The sequence below is a fragment of the Salvelinus sp. IW2-2015 genome, linkage group LG18, assembly GCF_002910315.2.
Source record: "Salvelinus sp. IW2-2015 linkage group LG18, ASM291031v2, whole genome shotgun sequence".
NCBI lineage: Eukaryota > Metazoa > Chordata > Actinopteri > Salmoniformes > Salmonidae > Salvelinus > Salvelinus sp. IW2-2015.
In genome coordinates, this window is record NC_036858.1 from 20,846,651 (window position 1) to 20,871,057 (window position 24,407).

Consider the following 24,407-nt stretch of genomic DNA (forward strand, 5'->3'; position numbering starts at 1 on the left):
TTGATTGATTGAATGCATCTTCTTTCTGGAAAGAAGAAGACTTTAGTATTTTTTGACTGAAACAAAATATATATATTCTTAGCTACAGTATGCAAATATAAAAATGACTTGTTTATATACAGAGAAATGTGTTTGTGTCAACATGAGTATGATGTATGAATTGTTTGTCTTATTTAAATCTGATTTACGTTATGAATTTATAAATAGAGGAGTGTTCATGAAGACCCATTTGACTGTGCCGGCAACTTGAAATTAAATTCCATTATGAAATGCACATAAAATGTATCAGKAAGCAAGTATTTGTCAGTACTAAGTTTTTTTATTTGAATAAAAGTGCAAGTTTTAGCTAGCATACAACTCAAAAAGTTAACAGAACAGTGTAATATGTATTTACATCTTGGCTATCAGCCTGTACCGAATGGTAGACCTAGTAGGGGGGTCGTCCCCTGTGGCATGCTGGTGTAAGAGGAAAGTGGCTCCATATTTCCAAAAAGAATACTGTATATTATCAAAAAACCTCTTTAAACATTTTTTTTAAATGTGACAATATGAAAATGTGACTTTATGAAAAWAAAACTACTTAAATCGTTTTCAAATCTAGAATTGTCCAGTGGCATTGGTTTTCCAGTAGACAGGTGTGCCTGGTCTCTAATTGGCTTTCTGTGGAGCCATTCGTTTCTGTCCTATTCTCTGGTTGGACAGAGGCAGGTGGAGGGGCAGGGAGGTGGTGAGGGTGGCGTCCTTTTCCTCCCTAGCCCCCCAGTGCAGCCACTCTTTGCCAAAGCATAGCACCTGACCTGGCCATGGGTCATAATGATGACCTCAAATGTCATCAGATATTCAAAGGGAAAGTCTTGCTCACCCCTAGGTGGTGGATTTCTTCTCCCATTCCTGTGTGTGCAGAGAGAACAGCGTTAATACCAACAATGATAGTTTCTGTATTTTACATTGTTTGAAGCTATTAAGTTGTTCTTATGGCTCTTCATATAGCTCCAATTAATTKATTTGAGACGTTACATTTCTTCAGCCTTATCCCTGAAAACAGGACCAAAACAAAAATAATTGTGCCTTTAAAGTGGTGGTCACCAACCTTTTCTGAGTCAAGATCACTTTCGGAGTCAAAATGCAAGCCGAGGTCTACCGCTCAGATATTATTATTATTATTATTTTTTAAACATGACTTAAAAAATGTAAACCTACGCAGCATTAACCTAATAAAAACAGTTCTGCAGGAATGAGGTTTGTGCAGTAGGCCTAATACATTATCACAGCATATTGGCTATGCTTGCCCTGACAATATTGTTCTTCTCAGACTATATTATATTTCAAAACTTGAGCTACGTGACAACAAAATAGATCAGTTGTTTTATTACTTGCGAGGCACTGCTGAGCATACATTTAAATAATGTACTTTTTTATTTTACCAGACTAATGGTACCTGCATGCATCTGATGGTCAGTCTCAGCAGAGGGAGGGAGAGAGCAGCAGAGGGCTCGCCTCTTAAAGTCCCTGCTCTCTCCCACCGGTGAGACTGACCAGAGAGAAGGGACAACGTCTTCCACCTGATGACGAAACTCGAGAAGAACCACATTATTTCTGTCTCATGCACAAATGAATGTTGTTGTTCCTTTGAAGTTAAATATTCCTCGATATTAAAATAGACACGACAAGCCGCTAATAATAAAAATGCCGGCCTATCAATATACTTGGCTACTCATTCATTGCAGCTGTAGTGCTGGTTGTAGGGAGAAGCACATTTGGAAAGGTGTTGGAAAAAAACAGTGTTGACAGTGCTGAATAAAAACTTAAACACAAACTCACTCTTTGCTGTTTTCTTTGACTGTCTCTKTCTGGTCATGGTTTTAAAAGTTATGAAATCTCACATAGGTTAGTATCAACTTTGCTGTGGGTGGGGTTGTGGAAGCTGCAGGCACAGTGATTTGAGCAATCCGATTGGTCAGTAGTAGGTGCGTTGATTTAGCTCCCCATGTCCAAATCAAATGGTTCAAAATGGGAACACTTTGCCTACCTGGCGTGTAGGGCAGTTGATTCAAGTACACCTACCGCCAACAGCCCAAGACYAAAAAATAAAATAAAAATAGAAGCTCAAGGCTTTAATCGTTGGATTTCTACAGAAATGTTTGTAGATTAAATCAGTGGTCACCAATCAGTCAAAGTACTGGTTCTCAAACCTCTCCTCAGGGACCTCCAGACGTTTCACACTTTTGTTGTAGCTCCGAACTAGCTCACCTGATTCACTCAACTAGTCAAGAGCTTGATCAGTTGAATCAGATGTGCTAGCTCAGGAATAAATCAAATACATGGAATGGCTGGAGGTCCCCGAGGAGAGGTTTGAGAACCACTGCTTTAAAGGATGTCAATCTCAGAGGCAGTATTGCAATCGTCTTGCATTTTGCCTCCTTTCCTCTGGCTAGTGTAAGAATAGTACTAAGTCAGAGTAAATGTACAGTGTCAAGAAAAAGTATGTGAACCCTTATGAAATACCTGGATTTCTGCAAAAATTGGTCATAAAATTGGATCTGATCTTCATCTAGGTCACAACAATAGACAAACACAATCTTCTTAATTAAACTAATAACACAAACAATTAGACGTTTTCAAGTCTTTATTGAACACACCGTGTAAACATTCACAGTGCAGGGTGGAAAAAGTGAACCCTTGGATTTAATAACTGGTTGACCCTCCTTTGMCAGCAGTAACCTCAAKCAAACGTTTTCTGTAGTTGTGGATCAGACCTGCACAACGGTCAGGAGAGATTTTGGACCATTCCTCTTTACAAAACTGTTTCAGTTCAGCAATATTCTTGGGATGTCTGGTGTGAACTGCTCTCGAGGTCATGCCACAGCATCTCAATCGTGTTGAGGTCAGGACTCTGACTGGGCCACTCCAGAAGGTGTATTTTCTTCTGTTGAAGCCATTCTGTTGTTGATTTACTTCTGTTTTTTGGGTCGTGGTTCTGTTGCATCACCCAATTTCTGTTGAGCTTCAATTGGCGGACCGATAGCCAAACATTCTCRTGCAAAATTGCTTGATAAAATTGGCAATTCATTTTRCCGTCGATGATAGCAAGCTGTCCAGGCCCTGAGGCAGCAAAGCAGCACCAAACCATGATGCTCCCTCCACTATACTTCACAATTGAGATGAGGTTTTGATGTTGGTGTGCTGTGRCTTTTTTTCTCCACACAGTGTGTGTTCTTTCCAAACAACTCAACTGTAGTTTCATCTGTCCACAGAATATTTTGCCAGTAGCGCTGTGGAACATCCAGGTGCACTTTTGCAAACTGCAAACGTGCAGCAGTGTTTTTTTTGGACAGCAGTGGCTTCTTCCGTGGTGTCCTCCCATGAACACCATTCTTGTTTAGTGTGTTACGTATCGTAGACTCGTCAACAGAGATGTTAGCATGTTCCAMATATTTCTGTAAGTCTTTAGCTGACACTCTAGGATTCTTCTTAACCTCCTTGAGCATTCTGCGCTGTGCTCTTGCAGTCATCTTCGCAGGACGGCCACTCCTAGGGAGAGTAACAACATTGCTGAACTTTCTCCATTTATAGACACTTTGTCTTACCTTGGACTGATGAACATCAAGGCTTTTAGAGATACTTTTGTAACCCTTTCTAGCTTTATGCAAGTCAACAATTCTTACTCTTAGGTCTTCTGAGATCTCTTTTTGTCGAGGCATGGTTGATACCAGGCAATGCTTCTTGTCAATAGCAAACTCAATTTTTTTTAGTGTTTTTTTACAGGGCAAGGCAGCTCTAACCAACATCTCCAATCTCGTCTCATTGATTGGACTCCAGGTTAGCTGACTCCTTACTCCAATTAGCATTTGGAGAAGTCATTAACCTAGGTGTTCACAGGCTTTTTTCAACCTGCACTGAATGATTAAATGATGTATTCAATATGGAAAAATACAATAACTTCTGTGTTATTAGTTTAAAACCTCTTGGCGCACCGATCCCTTTAGCGGGATCATTTTCGTCAACATCCGCTGAATTGCAGAGCYCCAAATTAAATTACTAAAAATATMWAATTTTCATGAAATCACAAGTGCAATATAGCAAAACACAGCTTAGCTTGTTGTTAATCCACCTGGCGTGTCAGATTTAGAAAAAAAAGCTGTACAGCAAAAGCAAACCAAGCGTTTGTGAGGACAGCTCTCAGTAGACATAACATTACAAACAGCTAGCAGCAAAGTAGCTTGGTCACGAAAGTCAGAAAAGCAATAAAATTAATCGCMTACCTTTGATGATCTTCGGATGTTTGCACTCACGAGACTCCCAGTTACACAATAAATGTTAGTTTTGTTRGATAAAGATTKTTTTTATATCCAAAAACCTCCATTTGGTTGSCGCGTTTTGTTGAGTAATCAACAGGCTCGTGCAGGTCACGACGGGCAGACYAAAATTCCAAATAGTATCCGTAAAGTTCMTAGAAACATGTCAAACGTTTTTTATAATKAATCCTCAGGTTGTTTTTAACATAAATAATCAATAATATTTCCACCGGACGGTAAACRTTTCAAAACAAGAGAGAAAGAAAATGTCTCGCTACCAGTGGTGCGCGCATGAACAAATCTAAGGACAACTGGCTGTCCACTGACACGATGTGATCATTCTCGCTCATTTTTCAGAATAAAAGCTTGAAACTATGTCTAAAGACAGTACACACCCTGTGGAAGCKATATGAAAAGGAATCTGGTTGATATCCCTTTAAATGGAGGATAGGCTTGCAATGGAACAGAGTAGTTTCAGAAAAACAGCACTTCCTGGTTGGATTTTCCTGAGGTTTTCGCCTGCAATATCAGTTCTGTTATACTCACAGACAATATTTTGACAGTTTTTGAGACTTTAGAGTGTTTTCCATCCTAATTTGCCAATTATATGCATATTCTAGCATCTGGGCCTGAGAAATAGGCATTTTACTTTGGGAATGTTATTTATCCAAACATCAAAATACTGCCCCCTAGCTTCAAGAGGTTTAAATTAAGAACACTATGTTTGTCTATTGTTGTGACTTAGATGAAGATCAGATAAAATTTGATGACCAATTTATGCCAACATCCAGTTAATTCCAAAGGGTTCACATACTTTTTCTTGCCACTGTATGTGTGTGAGTAAATTAGTAAAATGTGTGTTTGTGTGTGATCATATCAACAACATACACTGAGCATACAAAACATTAAGAACACCTGTTTTTTCCATGACTGATTGACCAGGTGATTCCAGGTCAAAGCCATGGTCCCTTATTGATGTCACTTGTTAACTCCACTTCAATCAGTGTAGATGAAGGGGAGAAGGACAGGTTAAATAAGCATTTTTAAGCCTTGAGAAAATTGAGATGGATTGTGTGTGTGCCATTCAGAGGGTGAATGGGCAAGACAAAATATTGAAGTGCCTATGGTAGTAAGTGTCAAGAACTGCAATGCTYCTGGGTGTTTCAAGCTCAACAGTTTTCTGTGTGTATCAACAATGGTCCACCAACCAAWGGACATCCATCCAACTCAAAAAGTGCATACATCAATGACCTTTAAAAATATGGGTTCTCCTTCATTATAGATCCAAATAAAGTACTCAAATGCCTGTGTGTGGGGGGGGGCAATAACCTCTGACCTTAGCCTTCTGCAGGACGTTGCCTTTGCTGGATGCCATGATTGACAGGGGTCTATTCTTTAGCGCGGTGGCGGAGTTGACAGGAGAGGAGTCCCCATAGTTTGTGGGGGGAGAGGGAGTCTGTGGGGGGCCCATGGATGCTGCTTTCGCCTGTAACAAGAAAGTCAAGAACTGAATGCTTATTCTGAATGTTTATCAAAGTTAGCTAGTTAACTTAGTGATGCTGAGGGGCATACTACGATGCAAGCTAGATCTACTCAGGGTTTTCTCAAGATTCTCAAGCTTCAGCTAGCTTCACATTCCAGCTCAGGATTCATCCGTATTACGACGTTGGATATTGCTCGTCTGCCAGCCGCTAACTCCAGRAGGCTTGTAACTGCACGTGCATGTCGCATGTGGCTAGTCGAACGCCAAACTCTTCATTGASACAATGCTGAAACATCAATACATGGGTGTTTCTTTGCCACATTTTCGTTTGTGCCGAAATTAAATTGAAAGAAGTGTTATCTTGCAAATTCAGCAGGCTATGGRGAGAAATTGGCTTTCAGAAGTGCCATCATTATTTGACTACTTATTGTTAACCTCTCCTTTTTAAAATGTTTGCCTACAATGACATCCCGAAATCTAATTGCCTGTAGCTCAGGSCCTGAAGCAAGGATATTCATATTCTTGGTACCATTTGAAAGGAAACACTTTGAAGTTTGTGMAAATGTGAAAGGAATGTAGAATATAACACAATCGATATGGTAAAAGATAATACAAAGCAAAAAAACAACCGTTCTTTTGTATTTTTTTTGGACCATCATCTTTGAAATGCAAGAGAAAGGCCATAATGTATTATTCCAGCCCAGGTGGAATATAGATTTTGGCCACTAGGTGGCAGCAGTGTATGTGCAAAGTTTCAGACTGATCCAATGAACCATTGTATTTCTGTTCAAAATTTTGTGTCAAGACTGCCCAAATGTGCCTAATTTGTTTCTTAATAACTTTTCATGTTAAAAATTGTGCACTCTCCTCAAACAATAGAATGGTATTCATATGCAGGATCCAGGGTAAAGTTTGCCCTAGGTACAGTTCTAGGATCAGCATCCCCTCCTCCAATCCTAATCTTAAAGCCAGGCACCACAGGCAAAAATTGTGATTTTGCTTCCATCTGTCAATTTTCAAATTTTGGGATATTTTGCAACTGTAACTTGCAATAATGTAATTATATGCAAAATATGCATACATGTGAATAGTGTTTTTTATTTTTTATAATTCCCTGAAATTACAACATTTTGAACAACAAGCTGTTCTGTAAAAGTCTGACCATTGAATGTCTTATCACAATAAAAAAAAATATTCTGCCTTGAAGCAATGTGTTGAAAAACGGATTKTTGTAATATGCAAATAAGGGCATATTTAAGGTGTTGGCTCATTTGCATATTTTAATATTAAATAAATAAAACATATAATACAAAAATATATTGTTTTTATGTATACTTTCAACTGGTAAAGTTTCAGTCTGATTAGAGTAAATCAAAAAAATAACTATTAACCTGTGGCGCCTGTCCTTAAGTGGGGGAAATGCGTAATTTACCAAAGATCAGCATCCAGGGMCAAATTTRTTATAGGCAGTGTTAACCTACACACCATGGGTGTGTCCAGGAGGCTGCTGTCCAATGTGGTGCCCAGAACGAAAGGCCCAGCCTCTGCTTTCCTCAGACTCTCCTTCACATCCATCAATCGTAGCTCCACCTCCACCCGACAATGCTCCGCCTCCCGGCACGCCTCCTCCTTCTGCTTCAGACATGCATCCAGGGAGGCCTGCTGCGCCGGGTCTGAGTAACATGGACATGTGTCAATCAGAACGTCAAACCTGACATAATTCCAATCATAATGACATGTGGATGCCAATCATGATCTCAGTGATTAAGAATGTTTTTAAGTGACATGCTTGTTTACTTTACAGCTACATATGGCATATGCAGAGGGAAAGTCATGAAACAAGCATCATGTTAAACCACGTTAACTGTTCGATCTTGGCTAGAATAATTAAGAATTTGCCAAATGTGCACCTTTTTAGTAGGGGATAAAACACACAAAAACAAAGATTACAKATGAAGTTGTCTTTTATACTTGAATGTCTTAAAAAACAGCATAGACACTAAATAAAGGCTTGATTCAATCAGATCCTCTTTAGCCGACATTCTGCATAGCGGTTGTTTTGAGTGTCGGAGGTGGAATTGCATTAGAGCTGTCAAATCCACAAGCGGCTCCTGGTGTTATACCTATTGCGGACATTGCCATTGGATGCAACAAATCCACACCGACTTTATCATCCGGCAAATCCCATGCAGCAGCGTTAGACGTTGCAGCCGTGTTACAAGTTCAAACACTCGAATGGGTGAAGTTTTATTGGGCGCTTTCGTGCGAATCCATTTTGTCAAGTCGGTAACCATAGTTGGTCACTGCCTTTCAAAGTGTGTTACATTTGGGKCTACATGTTGACTGCATTAACTTTACAATGTGATCAAAGGTCATGCAGTTTTTGGATGAWGTCGCCTTCAAGTCGCTGTACTTGCTTCTCACCAACTGCAACATGCAGCCATCGCCTGGCTAGTGAGGAAATACTATATGTCAACTAATCAATAGGGTGTTTTTGGTTGACCCATGCGAACATGACCAAAMACATTTTGCTACGATTCTAAAGCTACAGGGGATACAAATMAGAGATAATTGAGACCTCTTTCTAAGCAATTTATTGTACACACATTATATTTCAGTTTGTGAGAGTGTGATATATACCGAAAGGTTGCAAGATCGAATCCCCGAGCTAACAAGGTAAAAATCTGTCGTTCTGCCCCTGAACAAGACAGTTAACTCACTGTTCCTAGGCCGTCATTGAAAATAAGAATTTGTTCTTAACTGACTTGCCTAGTTAAATAAAAGGTTAAAAAAATAAAAAATATGGGGGTATAGAAACATTGATTTAGACAATTATAAAGAAAAACTTTTATAAACAATAGCTGCTATGTTGACACTGCCAAGTTGATCTGGGCCATTCTGTTGAAGAACCACTAAAGTGTCTGTCTTTCGGCTGTCACAGATGCACCTCCCCCAACTTCACTCGTCGACGTTCGTCTACAGTCGGCTTCGTTAGCATTACTACTCGAACACACCCATTGTCTACACCTCGATTAGACTGATAGAAAGTTTAGACTACTCACTAATAGCCTATGATTTATCAATTGATGGCATGCCCAATGCCATTCTTGTGATTGCACTTTGGCCATAATAATTTGAGGATAATATCTTAATTTATGAATTCTTAATTGATGTTCTAGAGAAAGTGATTAATAACCTATACCTATTTTAGCCTCCACACGTGAAATCAGTTGGCCATCTGCCGTGGTCAATGTATAAATAGTGGGCAGTCGCAAGTGTGTTTGTCAATGTCACCAACAATGGAAAACACTGGTATTAGTTAACAYAAAGTGTAGCCTATTTCCTTGGAATGAATTGCATGCATAAAGTACAACATTATGCTAATTTCATATCCATTGCACATGTAGAAAAAGCGAACAGAAAACAGAAAAGAAAGGAAAAGGAATCGGGGTGGAAAAAGAGTCCACCGATTCACCTCTAGAAATGAGTGTCTTATTATTTCTTATTTATTACATTTGAGTCATTCGATCATCGACACAGTCTACAACGTCTACCGCCGTTTTTAACTTATAATGCAGTAGCAGCCGCTCACCGATATGTCAGCTCATACCGCATTTACACCTCCGACACTGCCAAAACATCAGCTTTGCAGATGTCATCCAACACAGGTTAACGCATATTTTGATTGAATCTAGGCCTATGCATTTAGGAATTTAATTGGCTCAACTCGTCCTTCTGCAATTCATCTCCTTGCCTTCCTAACCGTATTGGAAGAGAAGGTCGCCCTCCATGTGGCAAACCTGATCATAATTCTATCCTCCTGATMTCCCATTCTATCCTCCTGGTTTCCCATTACAAGCTAAAACAGGAYGTACRAGTGACTCGCTCAATACAGCAGTGGTCAGATGACGGGGATGCTACGCTACACGACTGTTTTGCTAGCACAGACTTGAATATGTTCCGGGATTCATTAAATGGCAGTGAGGAGTATACCACCTCAGTCATRGGCTTCATCAATAAGTGCATCGATGACGTCATCCCCCACAGTGACCGTACATACATATCCCAACCAGAAGCCATGGAMTACAGYCAACATCCACATCGAGCTAAAGGCTACAGCTGCCTTTTTCAAGGAGCGGGACACTAATCCGGACGCTTATAAGAAATCKCTCTACGCCCTCAGGCGAACCATCAAACAGGCAAAGCGTCAACACAGGATTAAGATTGAATCCTACTACACTGGCTCTGACGCTTGTCAGATGTGGCAGGACTTAAACTATTACGGACTACAAAGGGAAACCCATTGCTGCCCATTGATGCAAGCCTACCAGACGAGCTAAATGCCTTTTATGCTCGCMTCGAGGCACGCAACAGTGAAGCATGCATGAGAGCACAAGCTGTTCCAGATGATTGTGTGATAATGCTCTCGGTAACCAATGTGAGCAAGACCTTTAAAAAGGTTAACATTCACAAAGCCGCGGGGCTAGACGGATTACCAGGACGTGTACTCCAAGCATGCGCGGACCACCTGGCAAGTGTCTTCACTGACATTTTCAACCTCTCCCTGACCGAGTCTGTAATAGCTGTAATGTTTCAAGCTGACCACCATAGTCCATGTGCCCAAGGATGCGAAGGTAACCTGCCTAAATGATTACCGCCCCGTAGCACTCACGTCGGTAGCCATMAAGTGCTTTGAAAGACTGGTCATGGCACACATCAACAGCATCATCCCGGATACCTTAGACCCACTCCAATTCACATACTGCAATCTCAATCGCACTCCACACTGCCCTTTCCCACCTGGACAAAAGGAACACATATGTGAGAATGCTGTTCATTGACTACAGCTCAGCGTTCCACACCATAGCTTASTGATGAGCTTTGTGGGCACTAAGGACCCTGGGACTAAACACCTCCCTCTGCAACTGGATCCTGGACTTCCTGACGGGRSGCACCTATGTGGTAAGGGTAGGCAACAACACGTCAGCCACGCTMATCCTCAACYCCGGGGCCCCTCAGGGGTGTGTGCTTAGTCCCCTCCTGTACACCCACGACTGCGTGGCCAAACACGACTCCAACACCATCATTAAGTTTGCTGACGACACAACAGTTGTAGGCCTGATGCCCGACAATGATGAGACAGCCTGTCGGGAGGTGGTCAGAGACCTAGCAGTGTGGTGGCAGGACAACAACCTCTCCCTCAATGTGATTAAAACAAAGGAGCAGATCGAGGACTGCAGGAAAAGGTGGGCCGAATAGGCCCACATTAACGTCAACGGGGCTGTAGTGGAGTGGGTCGAGTGTTTCAAGTTCCAACGAGTGTTTCAACATCACCAACGAACTATCATGGTCCAAACACACCAAGACAGTCGTGAAGAGGGCACAACATCACCTTTTCCCCCTCAGGAGACTGAAAGATTTGGCATGAGTCCCCAGATCCTCAAAAAGTTCTACAGCTGCACCATCGAGAGCATCCTGACCGGTTGCATCACCGCCTGGTATGGCAACAGCTCAGCATCTGACCGTAAGGCGCTACAGAGGGTAGTGCGAACGGTCCAGTACATCACTGGGGCCAAGCTTCCYGCCATCCATGACCTATATCCTAGGCGGGGTCAAAGGAAAGAACAAAAAATATTCAAAGACTCCAGTCACCCAAGTCATAGACTGTTCTCTCTGCTACCGCACGGCAAGCAGTACCGGAGCGCCAAGTCTAGGACCAAAAGGCTCCTTAACAGCTTCTACCCCCAAGCCATAAAACTGCTGAACAATTAATCAAATAGCCACCCGGACTATTTACATTGACACCCCCTCCATTTGTTTTTTACACTGCTGCTACTTGCTGTTTATTATCAATGCATAGTCACTTCAACCCTACCTACATGTACAAATTACCTTGACTAACCTGTACCCCCGCACATTGACTCGGTACCATTACCCCCTGTATATAGCCTCGTTATTGTTATTTTAWTGTGTTACTTTTATTTGGTAAATATWTTCTTAACTTTTCTTGAACTGRACTGTTATGCTAATATTTACATACGGTAACACCCTGATATTTAGTCCTGCAGTTATGACTGTAATGTCAACAGACATCATAGTAAGTACTTTTTACATTTACATTTAAGTCATTTAGCAGACGCTCTTATCCAGAGCGACTTACAAATTGGTGCATTCACCTTATGATATCCAGTGGAACAACCACTTTACAATAGTGCATCTAACTCTTTTAAGGGGGGGGGGGTTAGAAGGATTACTTTATCCTATCCTAGGTATTCCTTAAAGAGGTGGGGTTTCAGGTGTCTCCGGAAGGTGGTGATTGACTCCGCTGACCTGGCGTCGTGAGGGAGTTTGTTCCACCATTGGGGTGCCAGAGCAGCGAACAGTTTTGACTGGGCTGAGCGGGAACTGTACTTCCTCAGAGGTAGGGAGGCGAGCAGGCCAGAGGTGGATGAACGCAGTGCCCTTGTTTGGGTGTAGGGCCTGATCAGAGCCTGAAGGTACGGAGGTGCCGTTCCCCTCACAGCTCCGTAGGCAAGCACCATGGTCTTGTAGCGGATGCGAGCTTCAACTGGAAGCCAGTGGAGAGAGCGGAGGAGCGGGGTGACGTGAGAGAACTTGGGAAGGTAAGGTACTTTCCCCCCCACTTTAGTTGGGAAGGTAAGGTACTTTCCCCCCCACTTTAGTTGGGAAGGTAAGGTACTTTCCCCCCCACATTAGTTGCAGAGATTCAGAGAGGGCTATAGTCAATGGAGAGTGCTGCAAAGCTAATTAGAAGAGCCTAATATGATGCTGTCAGATGGTGACAGTACTGCATACAAGGCAGTTGTCAAATTAGATCCCTTCCCAGGCATTGAGGTAGGGAAACTAGAATGCATCAATCATGCCCACAAGAGGATGAGAACAGTGCTTCGTAAACTTAAGGAGGAGGAATATGGGGGAGCGGCACCGATTCACTTTAGATGAGTGTCTTATTATTTATATTCTTTATTTATTACATTCGAGTCATTCGATCAGCGACACAGTCTACACTGTATACCGCCGTTTTTAACTTATAGCYCAKTAGGGATAATAAGAAAGGGAGTGGTTTGTGACACTCGAWAGCAGCCGCTCACACCGCAGTTACACCGCCGACACTGCCAAAACATCAGCTTTGCAGATGTCCAAGGTCCCCGCCCTCAGGCCTTCCTCTCCAATGCGTTTTGAGGAGCCCACTGGGCACACACTGGTTAATTCAACGTTGTTTCAACATAATTTGTCAARGTATTTTGACATGGAATCAACGTGGAAAATACATTCGATTTTTTATTAAGTCTTCCGCTGGTACTGTTTTCATTTCATTTCAGCCAGCGTTGTAAACATTGAAATTCAGGTAAAACTTCAACTTAAATACATTGACTTAACTTGACTAACAGGTTGTTAAATCAATCTAATTTCAACATAATTATGTATACGTTGAAATTGTATTGAAAATTCCACATAGAAACATAAAAKATATTTTTCATCCTATATTCAATAGAATATTCAACATATTCAACATTAAGAACTTTTCATGACAGACTGACCAGGTGAATCCAGTTGACAACTATGATCCCTTATTGATATCAATTGTTAAATCCACTTCAATCAGTGTAGATGAAGGGGAGGAGACATGTTAAAGAAGGATTTTTAAACTTCGAGACAATTGAGARATGGATTGTGTGTGTGCCATTCAGAGGGTAAATAGTCAAGTAAAAAAAAAATTGTGCCTTTGAACGGGTATGGTAGTAGGAGCCAGGCGGACCGGTTTGTGTCAAGACCTGCAATGCTGCTGGATTTTTCACGCTCAACAGTTTCCTGTGTGTATCAACAATGTCCACCACCCAAACCATATGTGTTATAGCTTTACACCCCCTGCTATTTTGTGGATAAAGAGTTACCTGTCTAACAGAACACAGAGGTTCTTTAATGGAAGCCTCTCCAACATAATCCAGGTAGAATCCGGAATTCCTCTGGGCAGCTGTCTAGGCCCCTTACTTTTTTCAATCTTTACTAACGACATGGCACTGGCTTTGAGATAAGCCAGGCCATAGTTTTGTCGCACCTGGACTACTGTTCAGTCATGTGGTCAGATGCCACAAAGAGGGACTTAGGAAAATTACACTTGGCTCAGAACAGGGTAGCACAGCTGGCCCTTGGATGTACACAGAGAGCTAACATTAATAATATGCATATCAATCTCTCCTGGCTCAAAGTGGAGGAAAGATTGACTTCATCACTACTTGTATTTGTGAGAGGTACTACTACTGGCACAACTCGGACACCCATACATACACCACAAGACATGCCAGAGGTCTCTTCACAGTCCCCAAGTCCAGAYCAGACTATGGGAGGTGCACAATACTACATAGAGCCATGACTACATGGAACTCTATTCCACATCAAGTAACTGATGCAAGCAGTAGAATCAGATTTAAAAAAACAGATAAAAATACACCTTATGGAACAGCGGGGACTATGAAGACACATGCATACACACACGCACGATAACATACGCACTATACACACACGTACACATGGATTTTGTGTTGTAGATATGGAGTAGTAGCCCGAGGGCATACACTTAATGTGTTGTGAAATCTGTTGTGAATGTATTGTAATGTTTMACATTTTTTATAAACTGCCTTAATTTTACAGGYACCTAGGAKGATTAGCTGCTGCCTTGGCAGCTAATGTGGATCCATAATAAATACAAATACAAAGGGCATCCAGCCAACTTGACAACTGTGGGAAGCATTGGAGGCAACATGGGCCATCATCCCTGTGGAACGCTTGACACCTTGTAGAGCCCATGCCCTGATGAACTGAGGCTGTTCTGAGAGCAAAAGAGGGGGATGCAACTCAATATTAGGATGGTGTTCCTAATGTTTGGTATACTCATGTTGAATTATGTATTTGATTAGCCATATGTTATTTGACCTTATTTCAATGTTGATAATAAAATGGTATGTTTCAAACATCGTTGTTTCAACGTCATGCCATCAACCTAAATCTTTTTTTAAATATTTATTTGACTAGGCAAGTTAGTTAAGAACAAATTCTTATTTACAATGACGGCCTACCCCGCATGACGCTGGGCCAATTGTGTGCCCCCTAATTGGGACTCCCAATCACGGCTGGATATGATACAGCCTGGATTCGAACTATAGTGACGCTTCTTGTACTCGAGATGCACTGCTTTAGACTGCTGCACCACTCGGGAGCCCCCCAAAATAAAGACATTTGATTAGCTTTCATACTCATTTGCATAGACTACCTTAAATTACATTGAATAGTTAAAAGTAACTCCTCTAACTTTTCTGTATGTGAAAGTAAATTCGGAGTGAGGACACCATAATTGGAGATTGGTATACTATCATAGTGTAGCTAGGTATACTATCGTTCATCCATGGTTGATTGGATCTTTGGAAGTTTAGAAGTAGTTACCATTAGCCCTATTAAAAGGATGCCAAATGTATGATATTAATAATACACTTTTACCTTTCGATATTGTTTTGCATATGAAGGATGGTTGGTTGAATTCAAAAGTAATCGATAAATTGCTAATATGTTGGATTCACGTCTCCATCTCAACCAAAAATCAAAGTTGAAGAATATAACTCAATCAAATCAAACCTTATTTGAAGTGCATTTAAAGTTTGATTTGATTTAGTGGTCTTCTTTAGCTTTGAGTTTCGGTTGAGATGGAAACGTGAATCCAACATATCAATTATGAATTTGTAGACAAAATGGACATTGAATTGTAAACTCAACAAAATATCAACATTTGAAGGAGATGTATCTTCTGCTTGAATAGTATATATACAGTCTAGTGATGCACTGATATGATTTTCATGTATTTCATGTCATGACGATTCATCGATACGTATGCTATGACGTTGGTAAAGTTGCCTAGCGCKCCTACAGTGCTGGTCATAAAAGAAAGCTAGCTAGCTCATGGATGCAAACAATGTTCTTCCCCAAAAACATAGCAAAACAAAATAATCMGTTTCAGTAGCTATAGTTAGCTAGCTAACTATATAGCTAAGTGTCATCATCTAAAATAACCCTAATTTATAAAGACAGTTCTTATTTGATTAATGGTGGTCGAACTCATCTATGTGAAGCTAGCCACAATAGTGGACTTTGCGATTAGCCTTCAAAATTAAAGTATGGCATAATTCTAATATTTGCATCACTTTCAATGACATACTTTTATTTGGAAGGCAAACCYCAAATTCCACTATTGTGCCTAATCCWTATTGTGGCTAGCTTCACAACACAACCTGGTCCGGTCGAGCCTCACTAGCCAGATGAAGCTAGCTGGCTGCTTATAACGTTAGCTTTGGGCAACAGGGTTAAGTAGCTGGCRAGCTATTTATTTTCATGAACTTAAGTTCAATTTCAATAGGCGAACAACAAGTGGCAACCTAGCTAATACTTACAAGGATTCCTAAATCATTGCTAAGAATAATGAAAATGACTGCAGTTTCTACTGGTCATTTTTGTCAGGCTGGTTGTATTGCTGCTAGCTAGGTACCAAGCTAAAGCTAGCTACCCCAGAAGTTGTGGTCGAACAAATGATGCTTTATTACCAAAGCGGTATTGTAAACACATCGTTCGTGGCCGGTGTTTGCTTGTTTGCAGACTTTTTTTGTACATCTTTGACAGTGCTACTATATCTTTTTTGACACGCAAAGACCCAAACGGCGTTCCATAGTATGTATGTCGTGAAGCTAACAGCAGTGARGCTATTACTGTGCAACTCCGGTAGGGCAACATCTGAAAAATAGCGCACTTGGGAGTGTGTACTGGTGCTTGACCAGTTGGCGAAAGCKAACATAACCCACGACAGAGAACGGTTGATTGTCAAGGGGAATGAAATCCATTATCTTGGCTTTAATGGATTTCGCCTTTGAGTTGTCTCMCTGAAATGTTCTTACTCTTTCAAATGACTACTTGACTTGTTGACTGCTCGATCCACACAGCAGACATTGTGGGCTAGGTTAGGAATGCTGTGTTGCATGTGTAGTGCAAAATTGTACGTGGCATCATTATGTCATSTACCTACGTTATATAGATATGCACGGTAGTTTTGATATATCGTTTTTTAACATTGCCTTTAAACTAGACATCGGGCCGATACCGATGTTGGCATTTTTTAGCTAATATCGGCCGATTCCGATATGTTCACCGATATATCGTGCATCCCTAATACAGTCCATTCGGAAAGTATTCAGATCCCTTGACTATTTCCACATTTTGTTAKGCAACTGCCTTATTCTAAAATGGATTAATTTGAATGTTTTCCTCATCAATCTACACACAATACCCCATAATGAAAAAGCAAAAACTGTAATTTTATTTTTTGCAAATGTATTAAAAAATAAAAAACAAAAATACCTTATTTAGATAAGTATTCAGACCCTTTGATATGAGACTCGAAATTGAGCAAAGGTGCACCCTGTTTCCATTGATCATCCTTGAGATGTTTCTACACCTTGATTGGAGTCCACTTGTGGTCAATTAAAATGATTGGATGTGATTTCGAAAGGCACACGCCTGTCTATATAAGGTCCCACAGTTGACAGTGCAAGTCAGAGCAAAAACCAAGCCGTTGAATGAATTGTCCGTAGAGCTCCTACACAGGATTGATCTGGGGAAGGGTACCAAAAATGTCTGCAACACTAAAGGTCCCCAAGAACACAGTGGCCTCCATCATTCTTCAATGGAAGAAGTTTGGAACCACCAAGACTCTTCCTAGAGCTGGCAGCCCAGCCGAACTGAGCAATCAATGGAGAAGGGCCTTYGTCAGGGAGTTAACCAAGAACACAATGGTTACTCTGACAGAGCTCCTATGTGGAGATGGTAGAACCTTCCAGAAGGACAACCATCTCTGCAGCACTCTACCAATCAGGCCTTTATGGTAGTGGCCAGACGGAAGCAACTCCTCAGTGGAAGCAACTCCTCAGTGAAAGGCACATAACAGCCCACTTGGAGTTGGCCAAAAGGAACTTAAAGACTCTCAGACCATGAGAAACACGATTCTCTGGTCTGAAGAAACCAAGATTGGGCTCCTGTGCCAAGCTTGTAGCGTAGCCTAGTGGTTAGAGCGTTGGACTTGTAACCGAAAGGTTACCCCTCTGAAAATCTGTCGTTCTGCCCCTGAACAAGAGAGTTAACCCACTGTTCCTAGGCTGTCATTGAAAATAAGAATTTGTTCTTAACGGACTTGCCTAGTTAAATAAAAAGGTAAAATAAAAAGACTTGTGGCTGTAAGTGCTGTTATTGTGAAGTGGAAATGTCTAGGAGCAACATCTCAGCCACGAAATGGTAGGCCACAGAGAACGGGACTGCTGAGTGCTGAAGCGGGTAGTGTGTAAAAATCATCTGTCCTCGGGTTCACCACTCACTACCGAGTTCCAAACTACCTCTGGAAGCAATGTCAGCACAAGAACTGTTCGTCGYGAGCATCATGAAATAGATTTCCATGGCAGAGCAGCCACACACAAGCCTAAGTAGCCTTGCGGAATGCTAAAATTCCTCGGCGTACACATCACGGACAAACTGAAATGGTCCACCCACACAGACAGTGTGATGAAGGCGCAACACCGCCTCTTCAKCCTCAGGAGGRTGAAGAAATTTGGCTTGTCACCTAAAACCCTKAAACTTTTACAGATGCACAATCGAGAGTATCCTGTCAGGCAACTGCACTGCCCACAACCACAAGGCTCTCCAGAGGGTGGTGCGGTCTGCACAACGCATCACCYGGGGAAAACTACCTGCCCTCCAAGACACCTACAGCACCCTATGACAAAGGAAGGCTAAAAAGATCAAAGGARAACCACCCGAGCCACTGCCTGTTRACCCCTCTACCATCCAGGAGATGAGGTCAGTACAGGTGCATKAAAGCTGGGACCGAGAGACTGAAAAACAGCRTCTATCTCAAGGCCATCAGACTGCTAAACAGCAATCACTAACTCAGAGAGGCTGCTGCKTATATAGAGACTCAAATCACTGGCCACTTTAATAAATGTATCACTAGCCACTTTAAACAATGCCACTTTAATAACGTTAACATATCTTACATTACTCGTCTCATATGTATTTACTGTACCTTATACCATCTATTGCACCTTGCTTATGCCGCTCGGCCATCGATCATCCATATATTTATATGTATATATTCTTATTCCATCCCTTTAGACTTGTGTGTATTAAGTAGTTGTTGAGGAATAGTTAGATTACTTGTTAAATATTACTGCAATGTCGGAGCTAGAAGCACAAGCATTTCGCTACACTCGCATTAACATCTGCTAACCATGTGTATGTGACCAATACAATTTGATTTGATTTAAATGTTGTCTGGAGTGGTGTAAAGCTCACCGCCATTGGACTCTGGAGCAGTGGAAACAAGTTCTCTGGAGTGATGAATAATGCTTCACCATCTGGCAGTCCGACGGATGAATCTGGGTTTGGCGTATACCAGGAGAACGCTACCTGCCCAAATGCATAGGCCAAATGGTAAAGTTTGGTGGAGGAGGAATAATGGTCTCGGGCTGTTTTTCATGGTTCATGCCTGGCCCCTTAGTTCTAGTGAAGGGAAATATTAACGCTACAGCATACAATGACATTGTAGACAATTTTGTGCTTCCAACTTTGTGGCAATAGTCTGGGGAAGACCCTTTCCTGTTTCAGCATGACAAATCCCCCATGCACAAAGCGAGGGCCATGCCCATGATTTTGGAATGAGATGTTCGACGAACCGGTGTCCACATACTTTTGGGTGGGCCTGTGGATAGGCCCACCCATTTGGGAGCCAGGCCCACCCACTGGGAAGCCAGGCCCAACCAATCAGAATGAGTTTTTCCCCACAAAAATAATTTATTACAGATAGAAATACTCCTCATTTTCATCAGCTGTCCAGGTGGAATGTCTCAGATGATCCCGCAGGTGAAGAAGCCGGATGTGGATGTTCTGTGCTGACGTAGTTATTACGTGGTCTGCTGTTGTGAGGCCGGTTGGACATACTGTCACATTCTCAAAAATTATGTTGGAGGCAGCTTATGGTAGAGAAATGAACATTAAATTCTCTGGCAACAGCTCTGGTGGACATTCCTGCAGTCAGCATGCCTATTGCACGTTCCCTCAAAAATGTAGACATCTGTGGCACCTGTGTAATGATCATGCTGTTTAATCAGCTTCTTGATATGCCACACCTGTCAGGTGGATGGATTATCTTGGCAAAMGAGAAATGCTCACCTAGGGGCGTAAACAAATTTGTGCACAACATTTGAGAGAAATATGCTTTTTGTGTGTATGGAAAATTTCTGGGATTTTTTATTTCAGCTCATGAAACATGGTATCAACACTTTACATGTTGCGTTTATATTTATGTTCTGTGTATTATGAACTTAGCTATTTATAGGGCTAATGGTAACTACTTCTAAACTTCTAATGATCCAATCAACCATGAACGATTGACAGTATGCCTAGCTTCAAGTTGAAATGGTATCCTTTGGGCAAATCAGATGCCAATGTAGCCTACATAAACCCAACCTCACTCCACATTTTCTTTCACATACAGCTTGTGTAACAAAAGTTAGTTACTTTCAACTATTCCATGTTATTAGGTAGTCTGCGCAAATGAGTATGGAAGCTGCGCAATGTCTAAATACGATGGCTCAGCTGAATCGAACTCAGATTGTTTCCAATGCTAAGCAGGATACATAGAAGTAGGCATCTGGATGGTAGACTTGTTCTCACTGAAGTGCATTACTCCTCATATACCAGTAAGAGTCACTGTTGGACTGTGGCGTCACATTTTATTTCAATATACCCTTCTATATTTAGGTTGATGGCATGACGTTGATTCAAACATACCATTGAATTTAAAGCAAATTCCACGTATACATAGTTTTGATGATTATGTTGAAATTAGATTGATGTAACAACCTGTTAATCAGGTTAAGTCAATGTATTTAAGTTGAAGTTTTACCCTAATTTCAATGTTTACAATGCCGGTTGAAATTAGATGAAAACAGTACTGGTCGATGACTTTTTTCAAATCCAATGTATTTTCCACGTTGTTTCCACGTCACAATATGTTAACAAATTAGCTTGAAACAACGTTGATTAAAACCAATCTGTGCACAGTGGGAGGTGAGGAGAAAGGATGCAAGCAATGGAGGAAAGGTGAATTGAGAAAGAGCCCTTGTGTAAAGGCTAACCATGTGTTGTGCTACAACACAAGGGGTTGATGGTATACCTTGGCAGGTGCTGAGTTCSTCCTTGGTCTCCCTCCTCTCCTTCTTCAGGTTGACTAGGCTGCTCCTTATCTCTTCCTTCTCTCTCTCCAGCCGGTCACGCTCTTCCGTGTAGAGCAGCATGTCCGCCTCCGTTCTGTTCTTCCCCAGCTTCACCTCGATGGCCCCAGGGATGGCTAGGAACCAAGAGGAAGAAAAGGAAACATTTTACATGTACACTGCGTGCACAATTAATAGGCTAATTGTATTCCTCACGATTAATTTTATTGTTGAACAAACAATGCTCTCAGTCAATCCAAATGCTGTTGAACCTCAAACCTGAATGTTTAACAAAGGAAATGTTTTGTCTTTCTCAGGGGAATATATAAGTGTGCACAATTATTAGGKAACTATTACTGTGCACAATTATTAGGCAACTAAATTACAAAAATAATTTCTCCCAACTCACTTGTTTATTCAGTGACCAATATAGCACCCTTCTTTTCAATAACTGCCATGAGCCTTCGGTCTATGGAGTCWGTCAGTTTCTTGATCTGTTCACGATCAACTTTCACTAAAGCAGCAACAACAGCCTCCAAAAAGCTATTCAAAGAGGTGTATTGTCTTCCGTCACTGTAAATCTCACGTTTTTATTTTATTTTTTATTTCACCTTTATTTAACCAGGTAGGCTAGTTGAGAACAAGTTCTCATTTACAACTGTGACCTGGCCAAGATAAAGCATAGCAGTGTGAACAGACAACACAGAGTTACACATGGAGTAAACAATAAACAAGTCAATAACACAGTAGGAAAAAAAAGAAAAAAGAGTCTATATACATTGTGTGCAAAAGGCATGAGCAGGTAGGCAATAAGTAGGCCATAGGAGCAAATAATTACAATTTGMCAGATTAACACTGGAGTGATAAATCATCAGATGATCATGTGCAAGTAGAGATACTGGTGTGCAAAAGAGCAGAAAAGTAAATAAATAAAAACAGTAAGGGGATGAGGTAGGTAAATTGGATGGGCTGTTTACAGATGGACTATGTACAGCTGCAGCGATCGGTTAGCTGCTCAGATAGCAGATGTTTAAAGTTGGTGAGGGAAATAAAAGTCTCCAACTTCAGCYATTTTTGCAATTCGTTCRAGTCACAGGCAGCAGAGAACTGGAAGGAAAGGCGGCCAAATGAGGTGTTGGCTTTTGGGATGATCAGTGAGATATACCTYCTGGAGCGCGTGCTACGGGTGGGTGTTGTTATCGTGACCAGTGAACTGAGATAAGGCGGAGCTTTGCCTAGCATGGACTTATTGATGACCTGGAGCCAGTGGGTCTGGCGACGAATATGTAGCGAGGGCCAGCCGACTAGAGCATACAGGTCGCAGTGGTGGGTGGTATAAGGTGTTTTAGTAACAAAACGGATGGCACTATGATAAACTGCATCTAGTTTGCTGAGTAGATTATTGGAACAAATGAGAGCGCCTGGGGAATAGGTGTAGTACTGGGGGCTACAGGGCCTGGGTTAACCTCTACATCACCAGAGGAACAGAGGAGGAGTAGGATAAGGGTACGGCTAAAGGCTATAAGAATTGGTTGTCTAGTGTGTTGGGAACAGAGAATAAAAGGAGCAGATTTCTGGGCGAGGTAGAATAGATTCAGGGCATAATGTACATACAAGGATGTGTAGGATGTGAGTATAGTGGAGGTAAACCTCGCCATTGAGTGATGATGAGAGAGTTTGTTATCTCTGGAGGCACCAGTTATGCCAGGTGAGGTCTCCGCATGTCTGGGGGGTGGGACAAAAGAGCTATCTAAGGCATGTTGAGTGGGACTGGGGGCTCTACAGTGAAATAAAACAATAAGAACTAACCGAAACAGCAGTAGACAAGGCACATTAGAGAGAGGCATAAAGCAATCACAGGTGTTGATCGGGAGAGCTAAGACAACAACGGGTAAATGGCGATGAATGGGCAGAGAGGGTCAGTTAGGTACACACAGGACCTGAGTTCGAGGTTGGGGCCGACAGATAAACAAAATGAGGTACCGTGTTAGTGAACAGTCCAGCAGGCATCAGCTGGATAGGCGGGGCTCCGTGTCGACAATAAAGGGTCCAGGCCAATTGGCAAAATAGGTATTGTAGCCCAAGAATTACCTGGTATACTTCGTTGYCTAGCCGTGAGATGGGCCTAGCTCGAGGCTAGCTCAAGGCTAACTYGTGCTTGCTTCGGGACAGAGGTGTTAGCCAACAATAGCCACTCGGTTGCAGCTAGCTAGCTGCGATGATACGGTGTAATGGTCCAGAGCTTGCGGCAGGAATCCAGTGATGTGGTAGKGAAGAGTAGTCCGATATGCTCTGGGTTGATATCGCTCTGTGCAGACTGGCAGGTATTGACCGAGCTAAWGCTGGCTGGTGTCCGAGCTAAAGGTGAAGACCGCTAGCWGTGGCTAACAATGACTAATAGCTAGTAGCTAGTTAGCTGGCTAGCCTCTGATGGAGGTTCCAGTTATAAAGTATAAAAATAGSAGATCTGTACCAAATTGGGTGAAGCGGGTTGCAGGAAAGTATATTTAGTTCGTAGATGGAAAAGAATGAAGAAACAGACTATTTACAGACTATTTACACGGGACAAGACAAACACACATCCAACTGCTACGCCATCCTGGAGAACAGGATAAACAAATAGATATATTTATAGTGTGCCGGTTTCCATTCACTCTGTGTAAAAAGTTTCTACTTGATTAGAGTGACTGTTCAATTAACACTGCTCTCCAATATCCTCTGTGTCTTTGGTTAATTTCTCACCTGTGGATAAGACTTTGGTCCTATGGTCTCCACTGCTGGCACTCCGGCCTCTGAGAGGTTCGGGACTGTGAGGGGGAAGGCTGAATGCAAGAGTGGTAGCTGCAGGACTCTGAGGGATTTTGGGGGGCTGAGTGTTAAGGGTGGTTGTACTGGGGGCCTGGGGGTGCTGTATGCCTGGACTGGCCCTTTTCTGGATGTCTTGGCTGAGGAGAGAGGTCTTTTGAGCCTGGGTATAGGGCTGTAAAGGGCTGGGAGACAGGGGGCGCTCCTGCTCAGGTCTGTTGGTGTTAGCAGTGGGTTCCACTCCATTGTGGGATGGTGGAAGCTCTGATTCGGATAAGACGCTAGAATCAACCTAGGAACGTAGATATGCATTACATTTAATGAAWTATTTTATCTACACGTACAAACATTTCTCATTTTATTCTAACAACATCCATACCATTATTATTTATAGCACAAGATACTAAACAATGGTATTGTTCAAACCTTTGTATTAAAATCAGGGTTAAGCTTAATTCAATTCATATAATGAATTGATGCTCACGGAATTTACTTAAGATATAA

The 24,407-nt window shown here is 41.8% G+C and overlaps 1 protein-coding gene across 3 annotated transcripts in view; it reads right to left on the bottom strand.

Moving 5' to 3' along the window:
• Nucleotides 1-299: 299 nt before the first annotated feature.
• afap1l2 (actin filament associated protein 1-like 2) overlaps nucleotides 300-24,407 on the bottom strand; it is a 153,343-nt gene continuing 129,235 nt past the window's right edge. For 2 of the 3 annotated variants that reach the window (XM_024008236.2, XM_024008235.2), the window contains exons 15-19: nucleotides 23,841-24,195; nucleotides 21,062-21,235; nucleotides 7,264-7,451; nucleotides 5,632-5,781; nucleotides 300-891 (exon numbers count right to left, since the gene is read on the bottom strand). In XM_024008236.2, the coding sequence (XP_023864004.1) occupies nucleotides 865-891; nucleotides 5,632-5,781; nucleotides 7,264-7,451; nucleotides 21,062-21,235; nucleotides 23,841-24,195 (894 nt within the window). In that variant the 3' untranslated portion in view covers nucleotides 300-864. The remainder of the gene's footprint in view (nucleotides 892-5,631; nucleotides 5,782-7,263; nucleotides 7,452-21,061; nucleotides 21,236-23,840; nucleotides 24,196-24,407) is intronic. The other variant, XR_002879134.2, reaches the window with a different exon arrangement.